This window comes from Trachurus trachurus (assembly GCF_905171665.1).
Source record: "Trachurus trachurus genome assembly, chromosome: 10".
NCBI lineage: Eukaryota > Metazoa > Chordata > Actinopteri > Carangiformes > Carangidae > Trachurus > Trachurus trachurus.
Window position 1 is genome coordinate 14,411,839 of NC_139894.1, and position 26,251 is coordinate 14,438,089.

At 39.4% G+C, this 26,251-nt stretch overlaps 2 protein-coding genes across 3 annotated transcripts; both read right to left on the reverse strand.

Moving 5' to 3' along the window:
* Nucleotides 1–1,926: 1,926 nt before the first annotated feature.
* Nucleotides 1,927–12,694, reverse strand: lamp2 (lysosomal-associated membrane protein 2). Of its 2 annotated transcripts, none has more exons than XM_083981032.1 (9): nt 12,522–12,694; nt 9,365–9,480; nt 8,755–8,965; nt 8,470–8,631; nt 8,109–8,359; nt 7,481–7,600; nt 6,702–6,756; nt 6,425–6,595; nt 1,927–2,678 (listed from the first exon to the last, which is right to left on the reverse strand). In XM_083981032.1, exons 1-9 carry the CDS (start codon nt 12,565–12,567, stop codon nt 2,536–2,538), a joined length of 1,275 nt encoding a protein of 424 aa, XP_083837158.1. In that variant the 5' UTR covers nt 12,568–12,694; the 3' UTR covers nt 1,927–2,535. The 2 variants fall into 2 exon arrangements, with proteins under 2 accessions (XP_083837158.1, XP_083837159.1); XM_083981033.1 differs by lacking the exon at nt 1,927–2,678 and adding an exon at nt 2,797–5,595 and having other exon boundaries at nt 12,522–12,693.
* Nucleotides 12,695–12,967: 273 nt separating this feature from the next.
* cul4b (cullin 4B) lies at nt 12,968–24,642 on the reverse strand. The gene is made up of 20 exons (XM_083980746.1): nt 23,644–24,642; nt 22,523–22,638; nt 22,314–22,417; nt 22,141–22,210; nt 21,079–21,152; nt 20,820–20,982; nt 20,517–20,606; nt 19,189–19,271; nt 19,037–19,104; nt 18,781–18,899; nt 18,494–18,686; nt 18,295–18,399; nt 18,092–18,202; nt 17,915–18,000; nt 17,689–17,796; nt 17,447–17,560; nt 17,247–17,352; nt 16,965–17,137; nt 16,724–16,876; nt 12,968–14,183 (listed from the first exon to the last, which is right to left on the reverse strand). The coding sequence occupies exons 1-20, from the start codon at nt 24,161–24,163 to the stop codon at nt 14,088–14,090; spliced, it is 2,652 nt and encodes an 883-aa protein (XP_083836872.1). The 5' UTR covers nt 24,164–24,642; the 3' UTR covers nt 12,968–14,087.
* Nucleotides 24,643–26,251: the final 1,609 nt, after the last annotated feature.

The following is a 26,251-nucleotide window of genomic DNA, read 5'->3' on the forward strand; positions in this document are numbered from 1 at the left end:
GAGTTCAGTTCATCACGAGACGCTCTCGACACGTTAAAAAGAATGACAGTGATACAAAACAAGAACGAAACTTTATTTAATTTGTTCCCCGCTTGTGTTGAACAAGCTCATCATGTCACATTCTTCATCAGATGGAGACAAGCTTCAAGCAAAGCAAGTCAGAGGTGCACAACAGAAAGGCACGAAACTGTCGGGGTGGTGGGTGATCGGACGTAGAGAACTGAGGGTCGTGTAAATGAAATGCTGTGACTTTTTACTCGTGGTCCTCGGACTTGAACTGCTCATGCTGTTAATGTTTGTGTACCATCACGTGGAGGGTTAGTGAGGGGATCTTACTCAAACCAAAGTCTAGCTGTTTTCAAACTTGATTTCTGGTGAAAACCAGCTCCGGGACTCACTACTCAAAATATGCAACATGTTAAAGCTTTTTTTTTTTTTAAATGACAGAGTATGATATAAAGGAACAACACTATTATTAATTAACCAAATACTCACATGTAAATCTTTGAGGAGTAGGCTAGAGTGCAATTTGAGAAAATAAAAGTCTTAAATCTTCTAACATGAGTGACATAAACATAAAGACATAACTTCAAAAATCTCCAAAAAACAAAACAAGCTGGTCCCAAAGTGTCTTGATAAGTTTAGTGTCCCTTTCATCAAGCTACAATTTAAGTGACGATGTGCAACAGGTTCATTTAGCTGCTAATTCATGTTACGTGATGGTTAAAGAAACGTGAAAACAGTAGTGGCGTATGGGATGTGACAAACAGAGGATCTATTAGCTTGCTCATACATTCACGTCATCAAAAATCAATGTCATTCATTCTATACAAGAGAGTAATTTACACATATACTATAATACAGCACAGGAAGCGAGAGGGAAAAGCCTCTCTCTCTGGAAGGGGGACGGGCTCAGAGGGGGAGGAGGTGGACGGCTACTTACAGCCAATAAATTTAATTCTTTTAAAACATGCAATCTATAATCAAACGATGCAATATCGATCATAAATGTCTTGGTAATTGATTCAGTCATTGGCATCAAAGCAAAAACAAAAGGGAAACCAGTGGGAGAAGTTTTAAACTGGGTACGAGAAATAAGCTGGAGGTTTTTTTTTTCTTATATTTTCTTTAGGGAGACGCTGCCTCAAGGGGGGGAAACAGAAAAAAAGCATTTGCAATTTTTTTTTTTGGGGGGGGGGGGGGGGGGGCTTTGGATGCACTGACCGGGGGGGGAAAGGTCGCGTTTAAGAGCTGCGAGGGTCAGAAAAGGTGCGAGAAGGAAGAAGCAGCCGGGGGAGGGAGGGAAGGGGTCGGATTATACGGACTGGTAGCCAGTGCGACTCTTCCTCCGGCCAATCAGGTAAGAGATAAGCACAAGGATGATTAGGAAGCTGAGCGCCACGCCCACTGCAATGGGCACCAAAAAGCTCAAATCAGAGTCCAGGAAGCATTCCTCAGCTGACAGACAAACAGAGGGACAGACAGACAGAGAAAGGACACAGAGACAGAGACAGCAGGTTAGTGGTTCAGTCGGTAGAAAAACACCACTCAGAGAAGCACACGGAGGGTTAGAGGCCGGAGAAGCAGCGAGACACATCAAAACCTACACAAAGTGGAATCAGTGTAAAGATAAGTGTTGATTAGAGGAGAGGGTTATTGAAATAGTTCAAAGGCACAACAAGGAAATTACAGAGGTGGACATGACTTATTATTATTCTCTATAGGATATGGATAAAGGAACAGGGTGACATTTTGGGAAATACACAAAACTATTATTTTTTGCTGCGAATGAAGCCACAGCAATCGGCCTAGTACAGCTTATCTGAGCATAAAGACTGGTGACAGACAGAAACAGCCGGCGTGCATCTGTCCAAAGGTATATAGGTTATATATATATATATAAATTAAAAAAAACCTGCTAACGTGTCGCGTCTTGTTTGTTTAATCTGTACCAACACTGAAAAGGACACGTTGTAGTAACAATGTTGTCAATAAAGAGCACAGGTCATTTAAACACTGAGATCTGACAGTCCTCACATGTGCAGACTGTCACTACGTTCCTGTAGCAAATTAATAGTTTCATAGCGAACAGTAGCAGCTTATGCGTCTTTCTATTTTGTTAGAGCCCATTGAGTATGAAGCTCATCTCTGCACACTGGCAACGTAACTAGAGTACATGTAAAACTGGAAACACCCTGAAATTATCCTCAATAAAATCAGATTTCATCCACTCAGTACAATAACATTTGGAAAATCTATTTTTAAGCCGTTTTGTTAACATTTAATTTCTATGCTGCTTTTTTAGTTTGGATTAAACAAATTAGTGCATTTCCCAAAAATGTCCAACTGTTCACTTGCGAACAGAGTCAGGCAGTCGACAGCGCTGAACGCTCCGGTGGAAACATGAGTGTAACACATGTTGGTAACATCTTCACAATTAGTTTAAGGCAGCGTGGCAAACAGGAAGCGAATCACTGACTATTCCTTTGTGTGGCATAAAGATGTGAATGAGGCAAAAAAAACAACAACAAAAAACTAGAAGGACTCGTAGCCGGTGGCCATGTTTCTCTTTCTCCCGATGAAATAGGCCAGCAGAACGATAACAATGAGTATGAGGAGGGAAACTCCGACAGCTATGGGAACAAGGAAGCTCTCCCCGACGGCCTGGCAATCCTCGGCTAGACGAGAAGTGAAGAGAGCAGAGAGGTGAACATTTCACAGGCTGAACACAAGACACGAGAAGAATGAAGGGTTAGTGTGTGGACTGCAGGGAAAGAGGACCGAGAATTTACTGCATGAAAAGCAGCACCGATCCAATTTGACAAATGAATAAACATTTACTCGAGTGTCCAGGACAGCAATGCATTTTTTATTTCCATGAATCTTAAAATACTAAAAAAGCTCCACTTCAGTCTGACACACAATTTGAAATCCAATTTGTTCAAGCCAACAGTGAGAAAATGGAGATGAAGTCAGCAGTCATTGGTTTCCACATAACACACATTAAACTGGTATTTGATTAGATGGTCTTGCAGCATAAATTCCCTTTGCTGATCGTTTGTGTGCAAAGTTTTTTAACTGGAAACAGGGAAGAGAATAATGAGCCGAATAGAAGCAGGTAACAACAACTGTATCTCCACAGTATTAGTGAGTTAATGCGCACAAAACAGGATGTTATCTTTGAGAAAGGCACGGTTGTCGTAATAACAAACCGGTTAGATTATTTATTGAGAGGCAGATATATATAATAATATATATATATATATATACATAACCATACACATTTAGATTGATGCTGCAAAACCATCCTCATAATTAAGGCAACTGAGTTTATACAAAGCTGAATTACACGACACAGCAGCAATCACAAGCAAAACTCAAAGCTCAGGTTTGATTTAGAGCTAATATCCACACATACGTACAATGTCCTGGGCGAGCGGATTTTATAAAGAGACATAAAAATGCACATATTTCTAGTCTTTTTTTATTTATTTTTTTGTCTTCAGCGATGTTTGCTGCCTGCTGTGCTCCAGTCCTGAGTTAAGAGTTGGAACAAACAAACAGCGCACAGCTAGAATTAAGCAACAATACACAGCTACGACCATGTGTCACATTGGCTTTCCATCTTTACAAAAAATACACACGCTGGGGCTTTTCCTTTGTCCCTGACACGACGTGGTTCTAAGAGTTAAAGGCCCTGAAAAGTTTAAATCCATCGTTGTCATCATACTGACAGTTTTGGTGCACTAATCTGGATTTTGCACTTATCTGGATTTTGTTATATTTGACTCATACGCAGGCAGATCGGCCCAAACTGTACAGGACTAGGTTCATACTCTTAGAGCTAATCTTGTGTAAAAAATTGAAACCACTCTCATGTCTCTATTTACTGAACATGATGGTAGTTGTCGAGCTGTTTGCCCACGTTTCTGCTCTCTTTTTCTCCTCTGATTGTTTCTTGTGCAGTCAGAGATTTTCAGGGTCTTTAACGTCTCCCCTGATCCAGCCGCAGCTCTCAGCGCTCAGGCCAAGCCCGGGCCTATACACAGGTGAAACAATGTGACAACAGTCTCAAACATAAACGCAAAAATATAAAGAGCGTCTTAGTGCATTTATATGTAAATATCCTCGTTTCAGTAACGCTTTTGCTGAAAGTGAACATCTACACAATAGTACTATCCCTTTTCTAAACCTAATGCCAAAATAGATTGTGGGTGAATAAAAAAAAAAAAAAAGTTGACCTTTCTTGTCAGATTCATTTTCTGGCCCGAACATGTGCAAATGTAAGAGACCTTTTCCACAGCAGACATTTTGACATGTCGTAGCAGGAAACGCGCAGGTGGAATTAATGACACCAACAATGGCTTCATCCCATGCGGCTCTGTCGGCTCCAGGGTCTTTACTCAGCCGTCGTTAACGTCATTAGTTCCAACAAGAGCTTTTTACTGCTTCAAATGTCGCCCATGAAAAAGACCTATTAATGTTCAGACAAACCAGACTTTGATTTCACATTCTTCAAATGATTGGAGCCACAAAAATCAGGACAACAATCAACCAGCGTTGCTCCTGCTCTACAGGGGCAAACATGGGTTAAAGCGTATGTATCTCCTTGACAACCCTCTAAATGGACAAGACCTTCATCCACGGTAATATGAATCTCTTAAAAGCAAAGAAAAGAAAGCTGCCCGGCCATCTTCCTTTGATCTTTTGTGCAGGAAAAGCTGTTTAAATCCTGTGATTAATGATCAGTCTTACAGGTGTCAAGGTCAATAAATATGGGAATGAGAAGTCAAACCATAAAGAGGTGGCAAAAACTAAAATGTGCACAAGAATTAAATGATGACAAATGCAAAAAAAAAAGAAAAAAAAAGGGAATGTCTGCACAGCAAGTGCAGGATCTCACCAAAACAAAAACACATCTTTTGGTAAAAATGTGTTTAATATCCAGGGACTTTTGTGAATGTTGTTGAAGTCCTACAGTACCTGTACAACTCCAAGATCAAGATATGTTGCATGCTGAACCTTTCTTTTTTATGTGATTGTGTTACTTAAAAGAAAAGGGGCTGTGTGGATCTTGCACTTGCTCACCAAAAAAAAAAAAACAACTAAAAAGAAAGACAAGACATCAAGAAAACAAAAACAAAAAAAGGAACACAAACATTAGGGGTGGACAAGTTTGGTCCTTGAGAATTATAACTACCCAACCCTCCCTCTTTATATCGTTTTTTGTATGTTTTCTGTCCTTATTGTTTGCATTAAAAGGAAAATTGCAAATTAAATCTGTTCTGAGTGCATTTAATGTCTCATAATGACCAATAACTTCAATATCAGCAGATTGTAAAATCTATTTCTTCTGAGTTTTCCCATCAGATGCATCATTTTAGGTTTTAGTTTCAACAGATTTTAAAACCCCAAGGACCAGGCTTGGGAGCCCCGTGAAAAATTCAGGATTGATTTAAAGGGTCTGGTATCCAACATAAGTCTTTCTTCGACCAATCACGTAAGCGACCACTACAATGAGAATCAAGCCAGCCAGAGCAGCGCCAACAATGATTGGGATTAAGATGCTGGTGTCATCCAATGAACATTCATGGGCTGCAGATAAAGAGAGAGTCAGTCAACAGGTGGAACAGTGATTTTCTGATTCACAACACAACCTGAGAGACAAGAGTGGAGCGGGTCACAATATCTGCTATCTTCTGCACCAAAATACAACGTTTAACCCCCTCCACTTTAAAGCTGTCACACAGCGCTGAAGAGATTCTGTAGGAAGTAACGTGGATATTTCTGAACTGATCAGGAAAACAGACTTCCTTTTCAGGAAGTTGAGTTCAAAGTGCCACAGGCAGAAAACACACAAACCAGATGTCACTTGTTTTTCAATTTAACATCTGCTTTGCTTCACATGTGCAACTTTAGTGTCATTACTACAAACGCTCTTGAGGTGGACGTTGATTAAAACAAAATGTGACTGACAGCTATTGACACTTAGAATTTCAATCTTAATCAATCTTAATTTCAATTCAAAACTTTTTTTTAAAAAGCATAAAATACTAACAAAATGATTTGGGGGAAAAGTAAGGGTAATACTTTTACTGATTTATATTTTCTTGGAAAATATTAAAAATCTTACGTGTGTTGCTGTTTTTAAAAAAATATAACTTCAGTGTTATCTCTAAAATTCTGTGTCACGTATTTTGAATTGCACTGAAAAAACTTGAGTTATCTGAACACATAAAAAGGATAAGGTATGAATAAAAAGACTATTGTCTTAATAATCATAATAAATAAATATTTTGTAGCTTCAAAGAAAACAAAAAACAACTTGCTCAGTCAATCTTGTCCACTCTCTTAATTATGTAACAGTTTGTTCAGGTCCCTGCAGGTTCTGTTTAAATAGACATGAGAGAAGAACGTAACGTACCTGTGCTGAAAACACCCTTTGCGACGCCGAAGGGCTGCACGTGTAGGTTGAAGGTGAAGAGGGTGAGCAGGCCGGTGATGGTGTAGTTCTGCTCCTTGTTGCACATGTAGGAGCTGCCGAAAGCCGCCTCCCACAGACTCAGGTTGGTGTTCGCCTCGGTGAACTCCACGCCTTCAAACAAAACGCACAGACATGAAGAAAAAATACAACATCAGCCTTTTTTTTTTTCTAATAGCGGGGCCTGGTCTCTGTGTGTAGATTTGATTCTTCTAATTACCAGAACTCGTCTTTGCAGTCACGTTGAGAGCATGCAGGCGGAATTTCGATGTGTCCTGTTAGAGGGTAAAAAATAAAAATAAAATCAAGTTTAGAAGCAGAAGTGATTCATCTTGAATACATGAAAATCCCTGGCAGCTATCTCAGCAACCAGACATCCAGGATACAAACATTTCCCTTCTCTTTTTGGGTGATGAGCGATGCTCTCAGAGTACACAGACCGTTTTGTTGCTTCCTTCTAACTCTGTGAGGTTATATAATGTGTGTAACTCTGCTGTGTTAACTTCTTATCCTTGTAATTTAGCGATTTCAAACCAAGTAGGAAAGATTGTTCTGCATGGCAAATATGAAAAACAAGAAGATATAAGTGTGGAAAACTAAAAAGGTGGTGAATCACTGCTCTAATCAATAAACTGCATATCAAAAATATTGTAAACTGGTTATACTGCCATGTACTGTATATCCCAACACATTATCCCATTTTGTGTAAAAAATAAATAAATCAAGGAACAGTTGCACATTTTGGATAAAACATCACATTCACATCTGTACGGTAAAAAGACAAACAGAACCAGCAGCTGCTTCACTTCCCTTCGGTCGTAGCATCAGTTCACCTACCAGCACTAGTAAAGCTCTTTCTTTACGCAACATGTTACATCTAATTTGATTGATTCAAACAAAACCTGGCAAAATGTCAAATTATTCCTTTAAAACTATAATCTTAAATATCATTACATGACAGAACTCCACGTTGTTCTATCAAATCTTTATTGGACTTACATTGGTGAAGGTTAGCACGATGGTCATGGTGTCGGACGTCAGCTGCAGCTCGCTGCTGTTGACCCCACAGGTTCCAGTTGCATTGGCTGCGTTGGGATCGAGGTTCATCTCCTGATATTTCTACACCAGAGGGAAGAGAAATCAAAGCTGTAGTCTATGGACAAACATCTGTACTGTACACAACAGTGTTTCCCACACATTCATTTATTTGTGGCAGCCCGCCACAAATAAATTACGTCCGCCACAAATAGATTTTTCGGCTATTTTTTTTTCTGGCAACGCAATATTGTTCCGTTCATTCATTTCAGCATAGCGCCGTTTCTTATTGGCATTCACACACAGAAGCGCGCGCCGCATGCATGACAGCAGTGCGCGGTAAAAGCGACACCTATATGCAGTTTTTGTTCTTAAGTTATGGAGGAAAAGTGTTGTATGTTTGTTACCTCGATAACTTAATTAAGTAATTTCTATTTAATTTGTGCACATTTTAGTCATTAACATTAAAAACACACTGTTTTTAGAAGTAAAATAAGAATAAAGGGTAAAAAACAGAAATTGGGGGAAAAATCAAATGGATTTTATAGGGCGCTACATTAGAGTGTTATTATTTTTGTGTTGATGAACGTACCTCTCCTTGCTTGAAACCAATCCGCAGGCCGAAGTTCGCCAACAGGCAGGCGCTGTTGTTGCCGGTATTGATGCTGTAGTTCCCGGTGGTGGGTGTGGGGAGGGTGGGGGTCGGGGTGGGGGTGGTGGGGGGAGGAGGAGGGGTGGTGGTGGTGGCGTTTGTGACAGGAGCTGCGGTGGTGGTGGTTGTGGTGGTGGGGGGAGTGGTGGGGGGAACAGGGGTTGTGGGCACATCTGCTTTGCAAGAGGTGACTGAGAACAGACAGAAGGGATTGTCGTCATCATCAATGGAAACATGAGAAACAAAAACGTGGAAATATTAACGGCCGGGGTGAGAGATGTGTCGCTGCAGATCCACTTACTCTCTTCACTCTTGCTGCCGTTACTGACAAAAGCCTGTACGAGCACGTTCCACAGCGTCATGTTAACAGGATCGGCCCGGAGCGCCTCTTCACTCTTGCATGAGTAGCAGGTATTAACACCAACGTCTGTGATCTGAGGTTTCACGGTCACAGTTTGGGTTTCTAAAAGAAATTCAAACACACAACAGCATCAGTAAAAAAAAAAAAAAAAAAAGCCTTTCATCCACATGCACGCGTTTACTTTATTTTTTTGGGGGGGGGTTGGCATTGTGACAAAAAAATTACCATTTGACAGAGCATCAGGGAACTGAGATGAGTCGTTGAGATTGTAGATGAAGGTGATGAGGTCGGCCTGGTACTTATCTTCACTCATGGTGAAGCTGATGCTGAAGGAGTGTCCCTCTCCGAAGCTGAGCTTCAGCAGTGAGCTAGCGGCCTCGCAATTACTCTCATCTTTTTTGACTTCACTGGGAAGTTCAATCTTGACGGTTTTATTCTGAAATGAGAGCAGAGTGTAACCTCATATAAGTTTAATGTTAAATTAAATTAAAAGCAGACTTTTGCTCATCATCTGAAGGAATTAACAATAATAATACCAACAACTACTCTGACACAGAGTCTAAAAATACCCTCAGGATAACACAGGATATAACAATTGCAGGATATGCACCAGGAAAACACACTTAAGTAGATAAGTGCTGAGTAGCAGGAAAGAATTTGCTTCGTCATGACGTCTTTCCATGATGATGTTTGCTTCCACAAGACTCATCTGACAGTCACACCTGTGTCAGTGGCCTGACAAGAGCAAAGCTGCTTGGCTAAGCTTTCATCTCAGAAGGGTACAGTGTAAGCTTATGTAAACACGGGATCACTGTGACCAAGACCAGACACTCACCTCCTTGCTTTCCGTTTCATACGTGACTGAGAAGTTGACCATCAGATTGGCATAGAGGCATAACTTGTCCTGCGAGTCTGTGACATTCACCTCAACGCCACGTGACAGCTGGAAGACTGAAGAGAAAAAACAAAAGTTTATTATATATAAAATTATTTACACATTATTTTTCCCCTCTACAGTATAACTGAAATAAAACTACTGCATATAACAGAGAAGAGTCCATTTAGGACTCAATAAGTGGAAACTAGACAGCTCATATACAGTCTGTTCGGTCCAATATGACAGACAACTAACACTTACAGGCCGATTAGACCCGAGTATACCTGTCATGAGAGTGCATTTATGAGCCCTTCCTGTATATAAAAGTAATGCAAGCCCCCAGGATGACTGAAGTGGATTATAAAACACTATACAATGTCAGAGAAGAGAGGCCAAAGTCCATTAAGATTAACTATACGGTTTGTTGCCAACTCAGCAACTGTCATCCATAAAACCTGAGGTAACACAAACATATAAAACACATGACATGAACTGAAACTCACGCAGAAGTTTGTGACCTGGTTATAAAAACTGTATTTCAGGCAGAGACATGTAAAGTGAGTCTTTCTCTCAGGTGTCATTACATCTCTGATTCTGCTGCATTGCAACTCTTTTTAATTGACATATAGTTTAATAGTTGTTTTAATAGCGAAGTTACACCCTGCATATATAGTCATATTTTTCCAGCATCTTAAATTAAAAGCTAGTTTCTCCCTACAGATTTTTTTTTTGACAACTGCCACCCAGTCGTCCTTTGTTGGAGGGTTTCACCGCAGCCATTTCCATGTGATGGCTTTCTTGGCAAAGCGGATTTTAAAGAGATATTCATTCCGAGTCATGAATGTTCTGGGATTTTGCACATGAATAATGAGACAAAAGAGCAAACCACTCTGATAACAAAACATTTGTTGGACATATACACAGTAGTGTTGTGTTTGGAGTTTTGTGTTTTGTTTCAACATTGGAGCTCAAACAGTTGCTCCCCAGTTGATTAGTGAAAAAGTAATTGACAAATATCGTTCCCCAAGGACGTAAAAGCAAAACATTCAACACATACTGAGACAATAGCTTCTTATCACATGTAACACTCAATGTATATCTTTGGATTTCGGACTTTTGATCAGACAAAACAAGATCTTAAGATATCGTTTCACTATTTTGACGTTACATTTCTAGGCTTGTAAAATCGGCTGCAACCCTACACATTTGTTATGCTTAATATTAAAGGCACTAAAAAAAATCAACCATGAAAGGAAATCACATACACACATAAAGTAAATGTTCATACATGATAACAACATTTGCTGTGGCAGGATTGCTGAAATTCCAGTGATTCAGTCGCAGTGCCTGATGGGTCACAGCACGTGATGTGTAATATTGAGCGTGTTTCCGTGCTCATGAGTGTCCTGGTTTTAAGTCTGGGATACATGGACAACAAGGAACCTGGCTGTTGATAACTGTGTAAACATTATTATAAACATTCAGGTTGTTCCGTGTACAGAAGTGTCTTCATATGTCATCACCTGTGCATAAGCCTCAATATCTATGTATGTGTATGCAACAGTATTGTAGGGTGGAACCTTTTCTAATCAATATCAAACGCATTTGCAGCAGGCAAGTTTTTTTTTCTTCTCCTTCCTGCCAAAAAACAATATAACAGCACCATTTATCACAAGCGCAGCAAATAACTGCATACAATCTTAGCATATCAACAGGGGGATGAAGTTAATTTCTTATTTAAAACGTCAATTTAACAAGTGATTGATGGAGGAAGCCGACCTGCTACATTCAACTACATCAAACCACTACTGCATAATGCCTGATACTTTTTCAGTGGCTGCTATTGTGACTGATCGATTTATTATGTAAACTTCTTTTGTTAATTATTTAATGGGTTGCTACTGATGTTATGAAATGTTTTCTTTTTTATACAAGCCAAAGACACATTTTCTGACTTTGCATTAGACAATAAAGTATTTCTATTTATCTATTTAGATATTGAGGGCTGTTTCGATAATAATCCGTTGTTCATTCTCTGTTATTTTTAAGTGTATAAACTCAGCCAGGTTGACTAATTTGCTAAAATCACAAAACGTAACTGGAAGGTAATTTTTTGTCCTCGCTCTGCTGTCACGTGCCAACTTACTGTAAACCTCAAAGGCTGCCAATGCTAACTTGCTAATGCTAACTATTTATTTTATTTTTTATATTGAGCAAATATAATATATAGAACCAACAGGGTATGAATTGATGCAGAGCAGAGCAGCACACCAAAAACATCACAAATAGACAAAATCATTAGTATAATAATAGATCATTACATAAATATAGTTTAAAGAAAAGATAAATGATGCTAATGCTAACTATTTCAGCCAGTTCTCACAAGTGATGTCGCAACGGGTTTATATTCGATTTGATTATTTTTTATTTGACTCCTCTTCACCTCGGTTTATGTGGCTGACATTATTTAACTGTGAGACATGACTCAACCGGCCCAATGTTTTATCATTAGCTCCAAGTTAAAGCCTCTAAAACATGTTATTCAACCGCCGGGCTAACAGCTAAGCTAAGTTAGCTCTCCGACCAACACAACACGAAATAACAGCAACAGTTTGAACATTCAAGCTAAACTGACAGCTGTTTTTAATGCATATTTCGGTTGTCCTATGGTGGTATGGAAAGATAAAACAGTAGATAGATTGACACAACCACAGCAGCAGCCGTCTGCCTGACTAAGCCAGTTTTTATCTTGTTGACGTAGGTAACAATTAGCAGGCTAGCGAGCTAAGCTACATTAGCACAACATCACGACCGGGCTCCTCCTCTAACGAACAGCTGATGCTTACTTTTTTAAGGCTTGTAAAATAAAATTAACACACAACAGGTTACAATATTATAACAAAACTGAATACAAGAGATATACATTTTTTTTAAATCCCCCCAACCCGCTGTTAGCAGCTTTAGCCGGAGCACAGCGGCACCAGGCCCGCAGAGTCCCGCAAGTTTAATCACGTCAGTTCGCAGAAACGGACTGCCATCTTTCCTATTTCTTTCTTTTTTTTTTAAATCACTTTTTGCAGTTCATTTAAGATAAATGTAATATAATGATACATACCGATCCCGGAGGCAAGGAAGAAAACAAATGCAGCATATCGGGACATGGTTGCCTGGTAGTTTTGTGGAGTGTCAGTTAACGAAGAGAGAAGGTGGAAAAGTGCCCGACAGCGACGCTCAGTCAGCGGCGTTTGAGCTGAAGCGGAGCCGCTGCTGCCGACTGTACCAGGAAATGTAAGTCATATGACTGCGACCAGCAGTGTGTCAAACCACCCAGAGGTGTGGACTAACAGTCTATCTTTAATTCTCTCTTAGTTAATCATTATTATATTGTGTGTCGTTTCAGTCTTGCAAGAATATAAATGTTTAATGGCTCCAGTTAAAAATGCTTACCATAATGGGCAAGACAAAGAGACATGTTTGGAAAACAATGACCAATCATGAAAGAAAATCTGATTGAAACAGTTATTTTAATCTGAAGCAATAAATCTAACAGACTCATACAAACAAGGGCATGTCTAATCATTAATCATATTTTTCCTCATGTTTTGAGGGGATCCACTTCCACTTTCCGGCAAAGGCGCGCAAGCCCCACATGGAGACTTACAAAAAAATATAGTGTATGCATGTGGTGTGACACCAGTGAAGGTGGGGAAATGGGCTCTTGATGGCGTTGTGCTTTTGGTATACTTTTCTAAGGGTTTACAAAAACCAAAAAAAAAAAAAGAAAAAAGAAAAAGCGGTTGACTGTCTGATGGGCTCATGTCACTTTTGTGAAGTATGTACAAACACATACAAAGAAAAAAACAAATGAGAAACTAAAATGTATATACTTGAACAACTGAACTGTTTAGCAGCTTGAATACACCCTATAACAAAAGAAGTGCTCCTTTTTTTTTTTTTGGCACAAACTCTGCTTTGACTGCTTTGTGTGTTCATGATCACCAGCTTTGTCAAATGGCTACAGGGCCTTAAAAAGTTTAAACTTTGCTGCAGGATCACACATTTGACACAAATATTGCAAAAAAAAGTTGTCTAATCTGAATGTTAGTCCAATAGTCCCACATTTGACACTGGCTGAAGAAACAAGCATCAGATTAATTTTTTTGATCCTTTTCTTTCTTTCCTCCAAAGTGTGGTACATTTAGAGCATTGTTAGGTGAGTCAGCATTTGCTTGGGATACTGAGTGAACAAAAAGAGAGAAAAAAAGTGACTTGATAACAAAGAGCATATTGATTCAAACTATGGACAAAGAAGAATCTAGGTTTGAAAATAAATATTTTTCCTCTCCATTTAAAAAAAAAAAGAAAAAAAAAGAGCAAACGGAACACATCTGTGTCTTCTTTGTCTGTCCACAGTCGCCCAACTCTCTCAGAGGCATTGAGAAATATGGACAATATTCTCTTTTCAATGGGCATGCAGTCCACAGGATCACAAGACCCCTGACAAAAAATCCTGTGGAGCAGTATCCATTCACTTGTCGGTCGCTAGGTTGAAGATGATAATGGTTAACATCCACTGGAGCAAAATATTTTAGAGACCGATCACTCAAGAGCAGCTTTCAGCCTGACTAGACCATCTGCATCTCCTTTTCTCTGTCGTTTCTTTTTTTCTTTCTTTCTTTCGTTAAGCCACATAGTTATACTGGTTGGAGTTCTCCTTGTCACGCTCCATATAGTCCCTGTCGATAAGAGACTCTATCCTCTTCTTCAGGTCAGCAGGCTGGAAGAGAAGAGGCAGAAATAAACACACGGGGCACAGGTCAGCGTCTTTGGTTGTTCTTACACTTGAGTGTCCATGTGTGTTTACATGGACTAAAATAACCAAGGGCCGTATTTATCAAGCGTCTTAGAGCGCCGTTTTAGTCTTAGGTGCTGAGAATTTGTGGAATTTAGTCTTCCTCTAAAACTTAACAATAAAAACTATTCCATGAAGTGATGCTCAAATGCAATCCAATCACGCCATCAGTGGTTTTGTCCACAAGGTCCACTTCGTAGTCTTCAAATACAGTGTTTTTAATGCAAATACCAACTCCCCCCGAAGCTCTGGGAGCTGGGATCCTATTGTAGCCAAACCAGGGATAGCCCTCCAAGCAGATTACAGGACATGATAAATGAGTTTCATTAAAGGGATAGTTCAACATTTTGGCAAATTGGCCCATCGCCATAATCCCTATAGTCATAGTAGTAGGTTCGTTACCTTTAATTGTCTGTGTGAGCTATTTTTAGAGCGGCGGCGCAGAGGCTCATGGGATTTCTTGGTTTCCCTCATCAAACTCATCAAATACACAATCCAACAACTCCAAAACACTCTGGTGGACAAGTTGTGAGCTGCACATTCACCACGCTACGAGATAATAACGGAACGTTACGAGACAGAGTTGTTTTAGAGGTAAATTCATGCAAAACCACTGATGCGTGTTCCTGTCGGGGGCAGTTTTTCGGCAAGCAGTCTCTGCATTTGCCTCGAAAACAACCCTGTCTCGCAATTTCTTTTTCACTCATAAGTCAACTCTTACAGTAGCAGTGTTTTTAGGAGTAATTCTAAGAAGCTTCATAAATACAGCCCCAGGTTTCTCTGTGTGCATGTCAGCGTGGTACCCTGAATATGATCATAAATGGGATATTTCTCAGAACCGGGATACTCAAGTCCATGTCAACTCACTGATAGAAAAATTAATTGGTGTTAGCCAAGGCACTCTCCAGAAAAACAAGTTTACTCATTCTCGCAAAAAAGAAAAGAAAAAAAAAGAGACTCCAACAGGACGGTCAGATAATGTGACCTGTAGCTTGTGTCCAGGTGACACAATTTAGACAACCTGTGCACTCCTAGATATACTGTAATTAACTTAAATTTCAGGTTACTTTCATTTATTTAAAAACTATATTTATACTGTGCATCTCAATAAACTAGAATATCATGTAAAAGTCAATTTCTAGTACTTCAAGTAGTCAAATATCCCCAACCAAATATTGAGTGCATATAAATGGACATATTTTCAGAAGGCCAACATTTCCATATTAAAAATGCTTTTTTTTGGCGATGCCCCCCCCCCCCCATGCTCTCTCCACACCACACACCACTATAAAAAAAAGAGGAGGGAAAGAGGGGAAAGGGGAAACACACACACAAGGGGAAAAAAAAAAAAAAAAAAAAAAAAAAAAACCTCCATCCCCTCCACTCTTTTTTTTTTAATGCACCACAAGCCCTCTGTTTTTAATGCACCACAAACACACCAAATGCAAGAACGAGGGGCAAAGGGGCGTTGCCGCCGGTCAGCTGGGGGCGGTGGGATAATGAGGGTCTGGGGGGGTTGGGTGGCCGCTGGCCGCCCCCTGCCCACGGGGTTCCTGTGACAGACGACACCCCGCAAACTTAGACTTAGTAAACTCACCTATCTAACACCCCATAGCCCTCCCCTCTTCCACACTCCTTACACTCCTTACTCACAACAATTTGCTATTGTCATTTTTGTTACTGGTGTGATGTATATGTGGAATTATTTTTGTTATTTTCGTTCTCATGTCTATTATCATAGGTGTCACCCCCATAACTATTATTACTATTATTATGATCATCATCATTATCGTATCATTGTCACTCGTACCATATCAAATACCAGATTATAGGCCCACACACACACACACGCACACATACACACACGCACACATACACACACGCACACATACACACACACACACGCACACACACACACACTGATACACGCAAACTTTTATTTTATTTTATTTATTTATATATATATATATATATTTTTTTTTTTTCTTTTTTTCCCCTCTCTCTCTCTTTTCTCTCTCCTTTCCTTTTTGCTTGTTGAGTTTGTCTTTTTTTGTCCGGTTCCTGTGTTACTTTGTTGTTGTTGTCTGTTAAATTAAAAAAAAAAAAAAAAATGCTTTTTTTTTTTAGGGTTCTGTGTGTAATGGATCTATGTAATGTATTAGTTTCACGTTTTGAATTGAATTACTGACATAAATAAACTTTTTATGATAGGTAATAGCAATTTCAAAGATATGTCTCAACAGATTTAGAAACTGTCCTCAATTCATGGCTTGTCCAGCACAGACCACTGAAAATGTAAGTATCATAAGTCTGTGGTCACAACTGTTTAGAAAACCTGAAAAGGGATCCTAATAAAAAGGGCTTGTGTATTTTTATGTACGGTATACAGTATGTGCAAACATGAAGAACACGAATCACAATGGGATCACTTCATTTTGTTGTTGTTATAAATCCAGTGTTATTACCTTGACGGGGAACTTGAGCTGGTTGTACACCTCGGACATCAAGAGATTATGGCTCAGAGTCTTCCTCATCTTCATGATCCGCACAATGGCCGCATCGATCTGGTACTGACGATCCTGAAAGACCCGTTCTGTGGTGCTGGCTTGTTCCTCCACCTGAGGTTAAAAAATCCAAGTAAAATCATTTCCCAGTATCTTTTACAATATCGAAAATGTGGAAACAAGTGTCTGCCAACAGCAGTACCGTTTCTTTCATCTGGATCTGGTTAATTTTGATCCTGAAGAGCTTGTGTTTGAAGTCGTCGTTGCAGGAAAACTTGTCCCCATCCTCTACATCTTTGCTTTTTGGGAGTTTGGTAAGGACTCGTGCTTTTCCACACGCGAGCGACTGCAGCGTCCGACGCAGTTCACTGTCCTCTGTTAAACAACAGAAACAAGTAGTGTTTTATATCAGCGGTGCTGAATGGAGACTACATCACAGCACCTATTTCTGCTGTTTGAGCCAAACCGACGTGATGATACAAACCTATTCCCGTTGCCAGTTTGATCTCCTCCAGACTGAACTCCTCTCCTTCATTAAACATCAGTAGCACAAGTGTTTGGAAAAGTGACACCTGCAGCTCCTTTCTGCCCTTTAGTGAGTAAAATCAAAGAGAACAATTAACGTTTATCTTTATTCACTTAGGGAACAAAACACGACAGTATTCTTAGAAAGTTGTTGTCTACCTCCTTAAATTCAGCTTTTAAGACACAATGACCTAGTGTTGATTGCCACTGCAACTTCCTGCCGCTGTGTTTGCCCAGGTAGAAGGTCTTGAAGATCTCCTGCAGTCGCACCATCTGGACAAAGATAATAGAGGTGTTACGAAGCACCACCAGAGCACATTTATTACATGATGCGGTATAAAAACGGCATGTTGTAAAAAAAAAAAAAAAAAAAAAAAATTCAATATTTGCGCAGCACTAACCTCAGGAGGCAGGTGCACCTCCATTGGGACGTAGGTTGGCCAGTAACCCATAGTGAGGATGTTAACAGTCAGCTCAATGTTGCCAGGAATGTTTTGGCACTGCATATACTGCAGGGAGACAAATGAGACGTAAATGATATTCATGTGCCAACTCTGCTTCAGTCAAGTCTGAAACTGATGTCATGTGCATTTTCTTAAAGGTTTAACTCGCTGTAGTTGTTCTTACCTGTTTGAACTGCACCATGATGTCTTTAGAAAGCTCCATGTCCTTGAACATCCCCTCCAGTTTACTTGTGAACGCTGCTCCACATTCTGACGAAACACCAGAAATTCACCAGTCAATCGAGGCTCAGATTCAAAGATTCCCATTTTCTTATTCATGTCACATTAATGAAAAACTGACCATGTTTCAGCTTTGACAACATCGATTTTTCCGCGTCTACAGAGGCGCTCTTTCCAACCAACAACCTCTTGGCCAGATCCTTTTTGTAGAAGGCCTCAAAAACATCTTTACCTTCAAAGACAGGACAGTATGACATTAGGACCATTCACAGAGAGGGAGAACAACTAAACTGAAACAAATGTGACAGTAGATGAAAATGTTACCATAGATGAATCTAAAGATAATCATGATCTTATCCAACATCTTTTCCAGTTCTTCATCTGTTGCCTCTTTGTTTCCTGCCCTTAGTTTTGAATCGACATGTTTTGCTGTGAAACAGAAGCAGATTGGTAGAGCATGTTTATTTCTTGAAGATTATTATGTGACCATTTTAGAAAAGGGGGGAGATGCCCAGCTACTAACCAATGAGCTCTGCGGGTTTATTTGGCCGTTTGTTAATGAATGTTTCAAAAGCCTCTTTCATGGCGTTGACAAACTTCTCGTTCTTCATGAAGCAGATGTCTATGATGTGATCCACCTTGTCTTTAAAGTCCAGCAACTCCTGCACCATGGTTTTGTCTTTTTCTGGATTGATTACGATTGTGCTTCCAAAAGCCTAGATGTTGATTTGGGGGAGAAAAAAAAAAACGGTTATCAGTGTTCAGCACCTTCACCCTCCATTCAGTATTGGATCACTGTTGATGTCATACCTTTATGTACTCTATCCAGTGTTGCAGGAGGACCTGAACACCACCTCGCACTCGACTGAAGAGTTGATAGAGAAGAGAAAGATCCTGAATTCTGTTCTCATCGAGCAGGTGAGTCAGACCTGGAAGTTTACAATAACAGGAAGTCAGAGGTCAGAAACAACATTCAGACAGACAGGAAAGCTGCATGTCAAATACATCTTAGACGTTTATTTACTGCTGCAATGCCATGTAATCACTCATAAACAGTGTTGTTTACCTTTCTGTAGAGTTGCACTGAGATGTTCACCCAACAACTGCTTCTCCACAGTAGCAATGAGTGGTTTTCTAAGTGGGCAAAAATACTCAGGTTACAAATGTGTCTCTGTCAGTGAGAAATTGCGAGCAGGAGTAGTACAGTCCAACACTCACTGTGTACTCTGGTCTAGATATGTGATGACTCTGTCCGCTTCCTCCTCCAAGCGCTTGTTGACGTGATGGAGATATTCTGGTACCTACAAATAAGAGGAAAACAGTGACGTTTACACTGAGAATATATTTAATAAATGTATTAGATGTTTTGAGTAACATATTTTCTCCAATACACCCCAATAGCGTCCATCTAAATGTAGCTAATGCATATAGGCTAACATAACACAAGCGGAAATCAATAGAAATGGATGATCAACAGCTCTCCAAAGTGGTTGTGGAATAAAACTGAACCTTAAATGCTTCAAGAAGGACAATTTACTATAGGACTATATCAGACTGCATTATTTTTAGTTAGGTGTACTGAATTAGCTGATATCTGCATGCGAAGGACTGGATAAAGATCAGAGGGGCTGTAGCCTTCGCAATAACAACTAGAACAAGCATCACACTTTGAATCCAAGAACTAAGAAGAAGAGCGATTAATGTAACATATTATCTGAACTGCCCATCTATGATCAAATAAATTCTGTTATTACAGTCTTGAGGGATCTAGATTTTACATATTAGTGCTTAAACTTAATAAGCTGCACCTAATTTTATTGTGTGAATACCGTAACACGCTCTGTGTTTTTACAGCTGGAGGAAAACATTAAACTCTGAGCTGTCCACCCATTGGATCAAGACCAGAGACATTAGAGATAAGAGTGAAAATATGACTCAGTTCTGATGCATCAGCGAATAAGCAGAGCCATCAGTTGCAAAATGAATGAATTTCAATTGTTTTTTTTGTTTTTTTTCCATCAAGTAAAAGGTTTTCAAACGGACATAAAAGCCTTCACTCAGAACACAATGTTTACTGTGCCTGTACTGCATTCTCATCTACGGAAACATTTGGGTTATTTTTCTCTGGTATGAAAGATTTTCTTTTGTGGTTTCATGTCAGTGTGGTTAGATTGCATATTTTTTCAACATGAGCACAACATGCTTCCTTTCCATCTTTTTCAGAGGTACTCAGGCCAAACCCATTTTGGTTGCCTAAATGTATGAGCCATAACATTGTAGTGTACGATTCAAATATTGTTTTGTTTAAGAATTCCCATTATGATTGCCTAAGGCCCAAACCACTTAGATGAGTTTGGCTTGTTTTGTCCAACCAATCAAACAATACTCAGTATATAATTACAGATGATAAAGTTAAGACTTCCCATCCTGATTTTTGTGTGACAAGTTGTATGAGCCCTAACCATGTAGGAATGACATTGTCTGTATTTGAATAGCTAGTCCTTGAAATTCCACCAACAAAATGCAAAATGTGCATATAAAATCACCTCTCTCTCTTGCATCAGCCTCTGTCCCTCTGCAGCGTACAGGCGATTAGTTTCCTCCAAAAAGCGCTGCTCAAAGGAGTCTTGATAAATCTGTCAGGCATGGAGAGAACAGGTTTTATTAAATCCATTTGTCAACACGAAACTGACGGCTCATCACAAGCCGGTGCATTTGATAATCACTGACAATGAAGCCGACGAAACAACACTTTTCTTTGAAATCCAAGCAATGTGGGGTTTTTTTCTAATGTTAACAAATTTGTCACTTCATATCTGGATCATTGTTAAGGTAATAATGAAAGTTACCTGCAGGTCAGAGAGCATGCTCAGCAGGCTCCTCAGCAGACTGCGGTCTATCGCCTCTCCATTTCGCTCCCTCTCTATGAGCAGCAGAATCCCATCGATTGTTTTACTCTGGACCTTCAGATCGCTGATGATGTAGAACCTGAACAGCTCCAGACCCATATCCCTGCGGATCAGAGATGCTTGTTGTTCAACACCCACTTTAAACAGATAACATCACACTCGTACCATTGTACAGCCGTTAACGCAACGGATCACTCACCAGATTGATGGCAGCATTGAATTTTGTAAAACATAGGTGCGGTCCAAAAACAAAAATATACTCCTAATCATGATCTGTGGAACAATGAAAAACATCCAAAATGAGCAGGAAACACCGTTGACATTTTTGATTTACACATCTTCTTTGACCAGATTAAAGGGATATTCCATCAATTTCACACCTCAAGTTCAATTTATATGTCAAAGGGAGTACGGCACAACTGAACAGACAGCCTGTGTTACAAATGGGGTTGTGGAGTTGCTACTACAATCTGAGTTTCTCACTGACATTGACATTTTTCTGTGGGGTGTGACAAGTTATTGCATGCCAAGTCACATTATACATTAATTATAATACACTGCTGGAGCTGCCCTTGGCTTCATGTGATTGGGGTATAAAGTCCAACAAATAGTGCTAAAATTCTTCATATGTGCTACAAAGCCACACAAGGAACAAAAAGTGAGAATAGCTTGATTAGTCTTTCATTATAGGTCTTTCATAAGTTCCCCAACTTTAAAGGTGTACAGAAATGGCCGTTTGTCCTGTTTGTCGCGCCGAGTTGTCACGAGCTGCAACACGAGTTTACCCGAGTGAGGAAAACGAATTTGATTGGTCGTTATCGAGCGGGCGGGATATTCAAAGCTTGGGGCGAGCCCGAGCTCCGTGTGTGTGCGTGTCTCAGACGTTGAATGACGGATTACGGATCCAATATCAGTGGCTGGTGAATCGTGTACAGGCTGACGTATAATCTGTGCGCCTGCATTATCCAATGCGAAAAAAAAAATACACACTTTCATCCCGGATTTACTCAAAAATAGAATTTTGCACAAAGTTTGGCCTACATCGTCTGAAAGATGAGTTATCACATTAATTTTATCACCCAAAGTGGGCTCAAATTCAATTTTCTTTTCTGTACACCTTTAACAAACTAAAAAAAAACTATGCTGTTGGAATACTCCTTTAAACGTGAAATGTAAATTACAAACAAACTGCATGGAAAGTGACAGACCCTCAATGGATGTAGCACACTACCAGTTTACTTACTGAAGTAATACAACATACCATTTGTCTGCAGTGATCTTGCCAGCACTTGTCAATTTTCTTGAGGAAGAGCACACTGTCCAGGGCGTCCGTGAGAACAGCGTTAAGGCAAAAATGGGGATTCATTCATTCAAGGAATCTGGCACAGATGGATAAACTAATACAAATACCTGTTGATAAACTGTAAAGGATATTCTCTGAATTGATCGATCTGTGCCTTGATGTGGTCTTCACACACGGCCCTCAACTGTTTGTAAAGCTTGGCAGATATCTTATGGGAGCATAGGTTCTCAACAGCCTGATGGGGACAAAAAAAAGGGTAAAAAAATTAGTGTTTCTACATCAGTGCAAGGTGCAAAGAACATGCTATCCAATGTGAGCTTCCTCTGAGAAGTCAACATACCTGGTAGAGCTCCTCTAGATTGTACTTGATTGAAGTGCTGTTCTGTATGGCCTCCACCGCCTCCTTCAGCTTCTGCCAGGTCTCCTGTGTGTAGTTCTCAGGCAACTTGGGCTTTTCTGCAAAAACAAAAAACACACAATGTTCTGACAACGCTGTCAACTTCTGCAGGCATTGAATGTCTTGCAGAAAGTGGACCTCTCTGGACCATCGTGCTGTGTCACCAGTGTCAGCAGAGCTATTTTAAAACAACTGTGTGTGCTTCTATTTAAAGTAGAGCTCGGTGATGTTGACATAAATATGAGACATTTGCATTAACAATAACAACATTTTTTTTTATCAATGAAACACTGGCATGCACAATGCTGTCTATTTCTGAGTGTAAAAGACCCCATCAATATGGCATTTTTAAAATAACAATTTATCCATTTTGCCCACTTAACTGTTACTGTATTATGTTATTCATATGTAATATCACCTGGATTTTGGGTTGCTAAGAGCTCATTTGTGATAGTATAATTCTAGACATCTGAAGACTGCACTGATCTTTTCAGATTCAATTTTAGGAACTCATTTTTTTTACTTTTTTAACGATAATTTGGAGAAATAGTTTGTGTCAACTCCAAGTCTAAATATCTAATACAGAAAATCAAGCGACAAACCCAAACATGAACTGAACTGTAAACTGAATACATATGAGTTTTGGACCGTCACTCTGGTTGGAGGGAAACTATATCAGGTATTTGTTTTTTTTCTCCACTATTTCCTGGCTGTTAAGATAGAAACGTATTGATTCAGAAAGTGATCAGCTGATTATTTGGTAAAGAAAACAGCTGATAGTTGCAGCTCCAGTTCATAGTAATAGGTTGAACCATAACCCATTGAATCAAGTAAACTCCTGAAATCATAGTGGACAACTTTAGGTCCAGTAAAGACAATTACAAACCCTCTATTATCTCTATTTATGAATATTTCAATGCAGTGCCAATTAAGGGCAGCCTCACAGAGCTTATTAACAGTTGAAATTAAGTTGTATTTTGTTGACATTGATTGTTTTTTTTTTGGGAGCTTGTTATCACATCATCCACCACACACCACAGTGCATCATCATCTGCTGCTGCTACCTTTGAAGTTCTTGATGACTAGTTTCTTGGCAGCACCGGGTTTACTGTTGGAGAAGGTGCCGGATCCTGCGGTTTTCGTCAGTCCGTTTGCATGGTGCCCCACGCCACCGGGCAGAAACACGGCTTTGCTTTTGTTATTGGAGCATGAAGCAGCAGCAGCGGCGGCGGCGGCAGCAGCGGCAGCAGCAGCAGCAGCAGCGGCAGCCTCCTCAGCCATTTTCACATCCAGTCCAATGAAATCCACTGAATCCTCAAACCTCAACTTCTTCTGAATGTGAAGCGGAGTGGGAGAACAGGAGGAGGAGGAGGAGGAGGAAGAAGAAGAAGAGGAGGAATTCAGGGTCTTGGGAGGCGAGGGGGAGATCGTGTCAGTAGTGTCTTCCCTCTCTGAGCCGTTTATTTTCCTCTTCTTCGGAGATGTGATGTTACCGCTGTCGTTTTTGACATCAGTAGCCGCTGGTCTAGCCTCCTGGGTTGGCGGTGGTGGGGGGTTAGGGGAAGATAAACCTGTTGGAAACATGAAAAAACGGGAATACTAATTCTTTCACAGCCCAGTCTTCTTCTGATCCCGAAACTTGCAGGTTTGCCGGAGAGGGCAGGAGGAGCTCAGTGTCGGAGAGCTTGAAGCTACGTCAAACGCGGAGAGGTTTCACACGAGGAGCTTTATCTGGTATTATATATATAAAAAAAACAACCAGATAATAAATTGCTATAACTATTCAGCTCTACTTGAATCTAGCTCTCTGGTCTCTCTTTCTTGTTATTGCTGGCAGGAGAAGAAAGATGGTTGGCTATTGCTTCCTCTTTTTTTTGCCTCTCTTGTCTAAACCGCGTTGTGCAGTCGTTTCAGTTGGAGCCGTTAATTGAAGCGGTCGTTAAAGAAAAAAATATTTACAAAAAGAAATGTTGGCTATCGTTAAAAATATATACATATATATTCCCTCACATCATAGTAAAACACACGTAAGTACACACGGGGAGAATCGCTCATAAAAAGCTAGTTGGTGACCTCACCGGAAGTACTTTGTACAAAAGTACTTTTTGCACAAGCGTGTTTTTTTCATTCTTTTTTTAACCGACTCCTGCGCTGTGACCGCTCCGGACACAAGATGGCGCCCGACTTATTGTGGTTGCACTAAACACGTTCTGAATTATGTTTTTGCACTACTCTCTTTTCATTCATTATTTTGTCTGGCGTTGAATATTCGCACTATTATTTTTTCTTGTCATTATTATTTGGTATTTGCTTTAATTACTATCCTATTTCTTATTATTTTTTTATTTGTGTTATTTCCCTTTCTTTTTTTTCTTTTTTTTTAATATATTTTTTTTTTTTTATTCAAAACTTTGTTTCACAGTACAAAAATAGTTTTTCATGGTAACATGCACTTACTAAAGCACATTTATATTATACGCCAGGGTGAACTTATAAGTTTACAACAAAATTTTCAAGTTTTCACATATATTGATAGTCTTAATCGCTTTCTGGTTGTTTGAAAATTTGATGGAGGTTATGTATTGCTTGAGCTCACTGTTAAAAGCAGTAAAGGAAGGTTTTTTTTTAATGAACTTACATTTGTGAATATGAAATTTTGCCATTAAAATAATAAGGTTGATAATAAAAGTTATGTTAGCTTTGTCCTTGTTTTTTTCAGGTCAGGTTATGGTTAGGTTATTTCCCTTTCTGATGCTATCCCCCAGCACATTACTGATGTCATCTCAGCACCTGTTTTTTTTGTGTGTAAATGATGTGCAACAAATAAAGTTAATAAACCATTACTTCAGTACGACTAAAACTCCTGCATATATAAACAAAATACTTCTAAATTGCCAAAAGCCTGTTATTTATGTTGTGACATAGTATAAAATATAATCTATTTATGGGGCAGCATTTTAACTGCTGTATTTTAGCTGCTGGAGTGACATACTGTAACTTCTAGCTACACGTGTACATATGCCAGACCAACGCCATATGTACATAAGAACAATAGCAGTCTTCTTTTGGTGATAAAGTCCACTCAACATGCCTCTGCAATTACACATACTTTTTGCCCTGATATGAAGGAGTTTAAATATACAAAGTATGTGAATGTCACTGTCAATACAGCAATTTACTAATGTTTAATGTATTTAATTTGTGCAATTTCTTAATCTAAATTTTGTAGCTGTGTTTATTTATTCATGATAACTATTCACTGTATTATTCACTGTATTTGTATTATTGCACTTATTGTATTCAGTATATTTTATCCTTCTTTAGCCTGACCAGGGACAAAGACTGCAAATTAGCTGAAGCTAGACGTCTTGTATGCATCGCATTTTTCATTCTTTGTGGCAATGTTGTATGTATCGTCCCTGTTAAATAAACATTAAAATAAAATAAAATGTACATTGATTTCTGAAAGAAGAAAAAAACACCCTTATTATTTCCATATGAATGTACTAGATAGACCTCCAATTCAAAATAAACTGTATGTTTGCTACTTATCTCTTAGTATCTTTTTATTAATTTATCTCTCTCTCTCGTTTTTTCCCCCCTAATAAGAAAGCCAAAACTAAAATAACCTAAACAACATATTATTGTCTGTAAAAGGTTTAACACCACTAC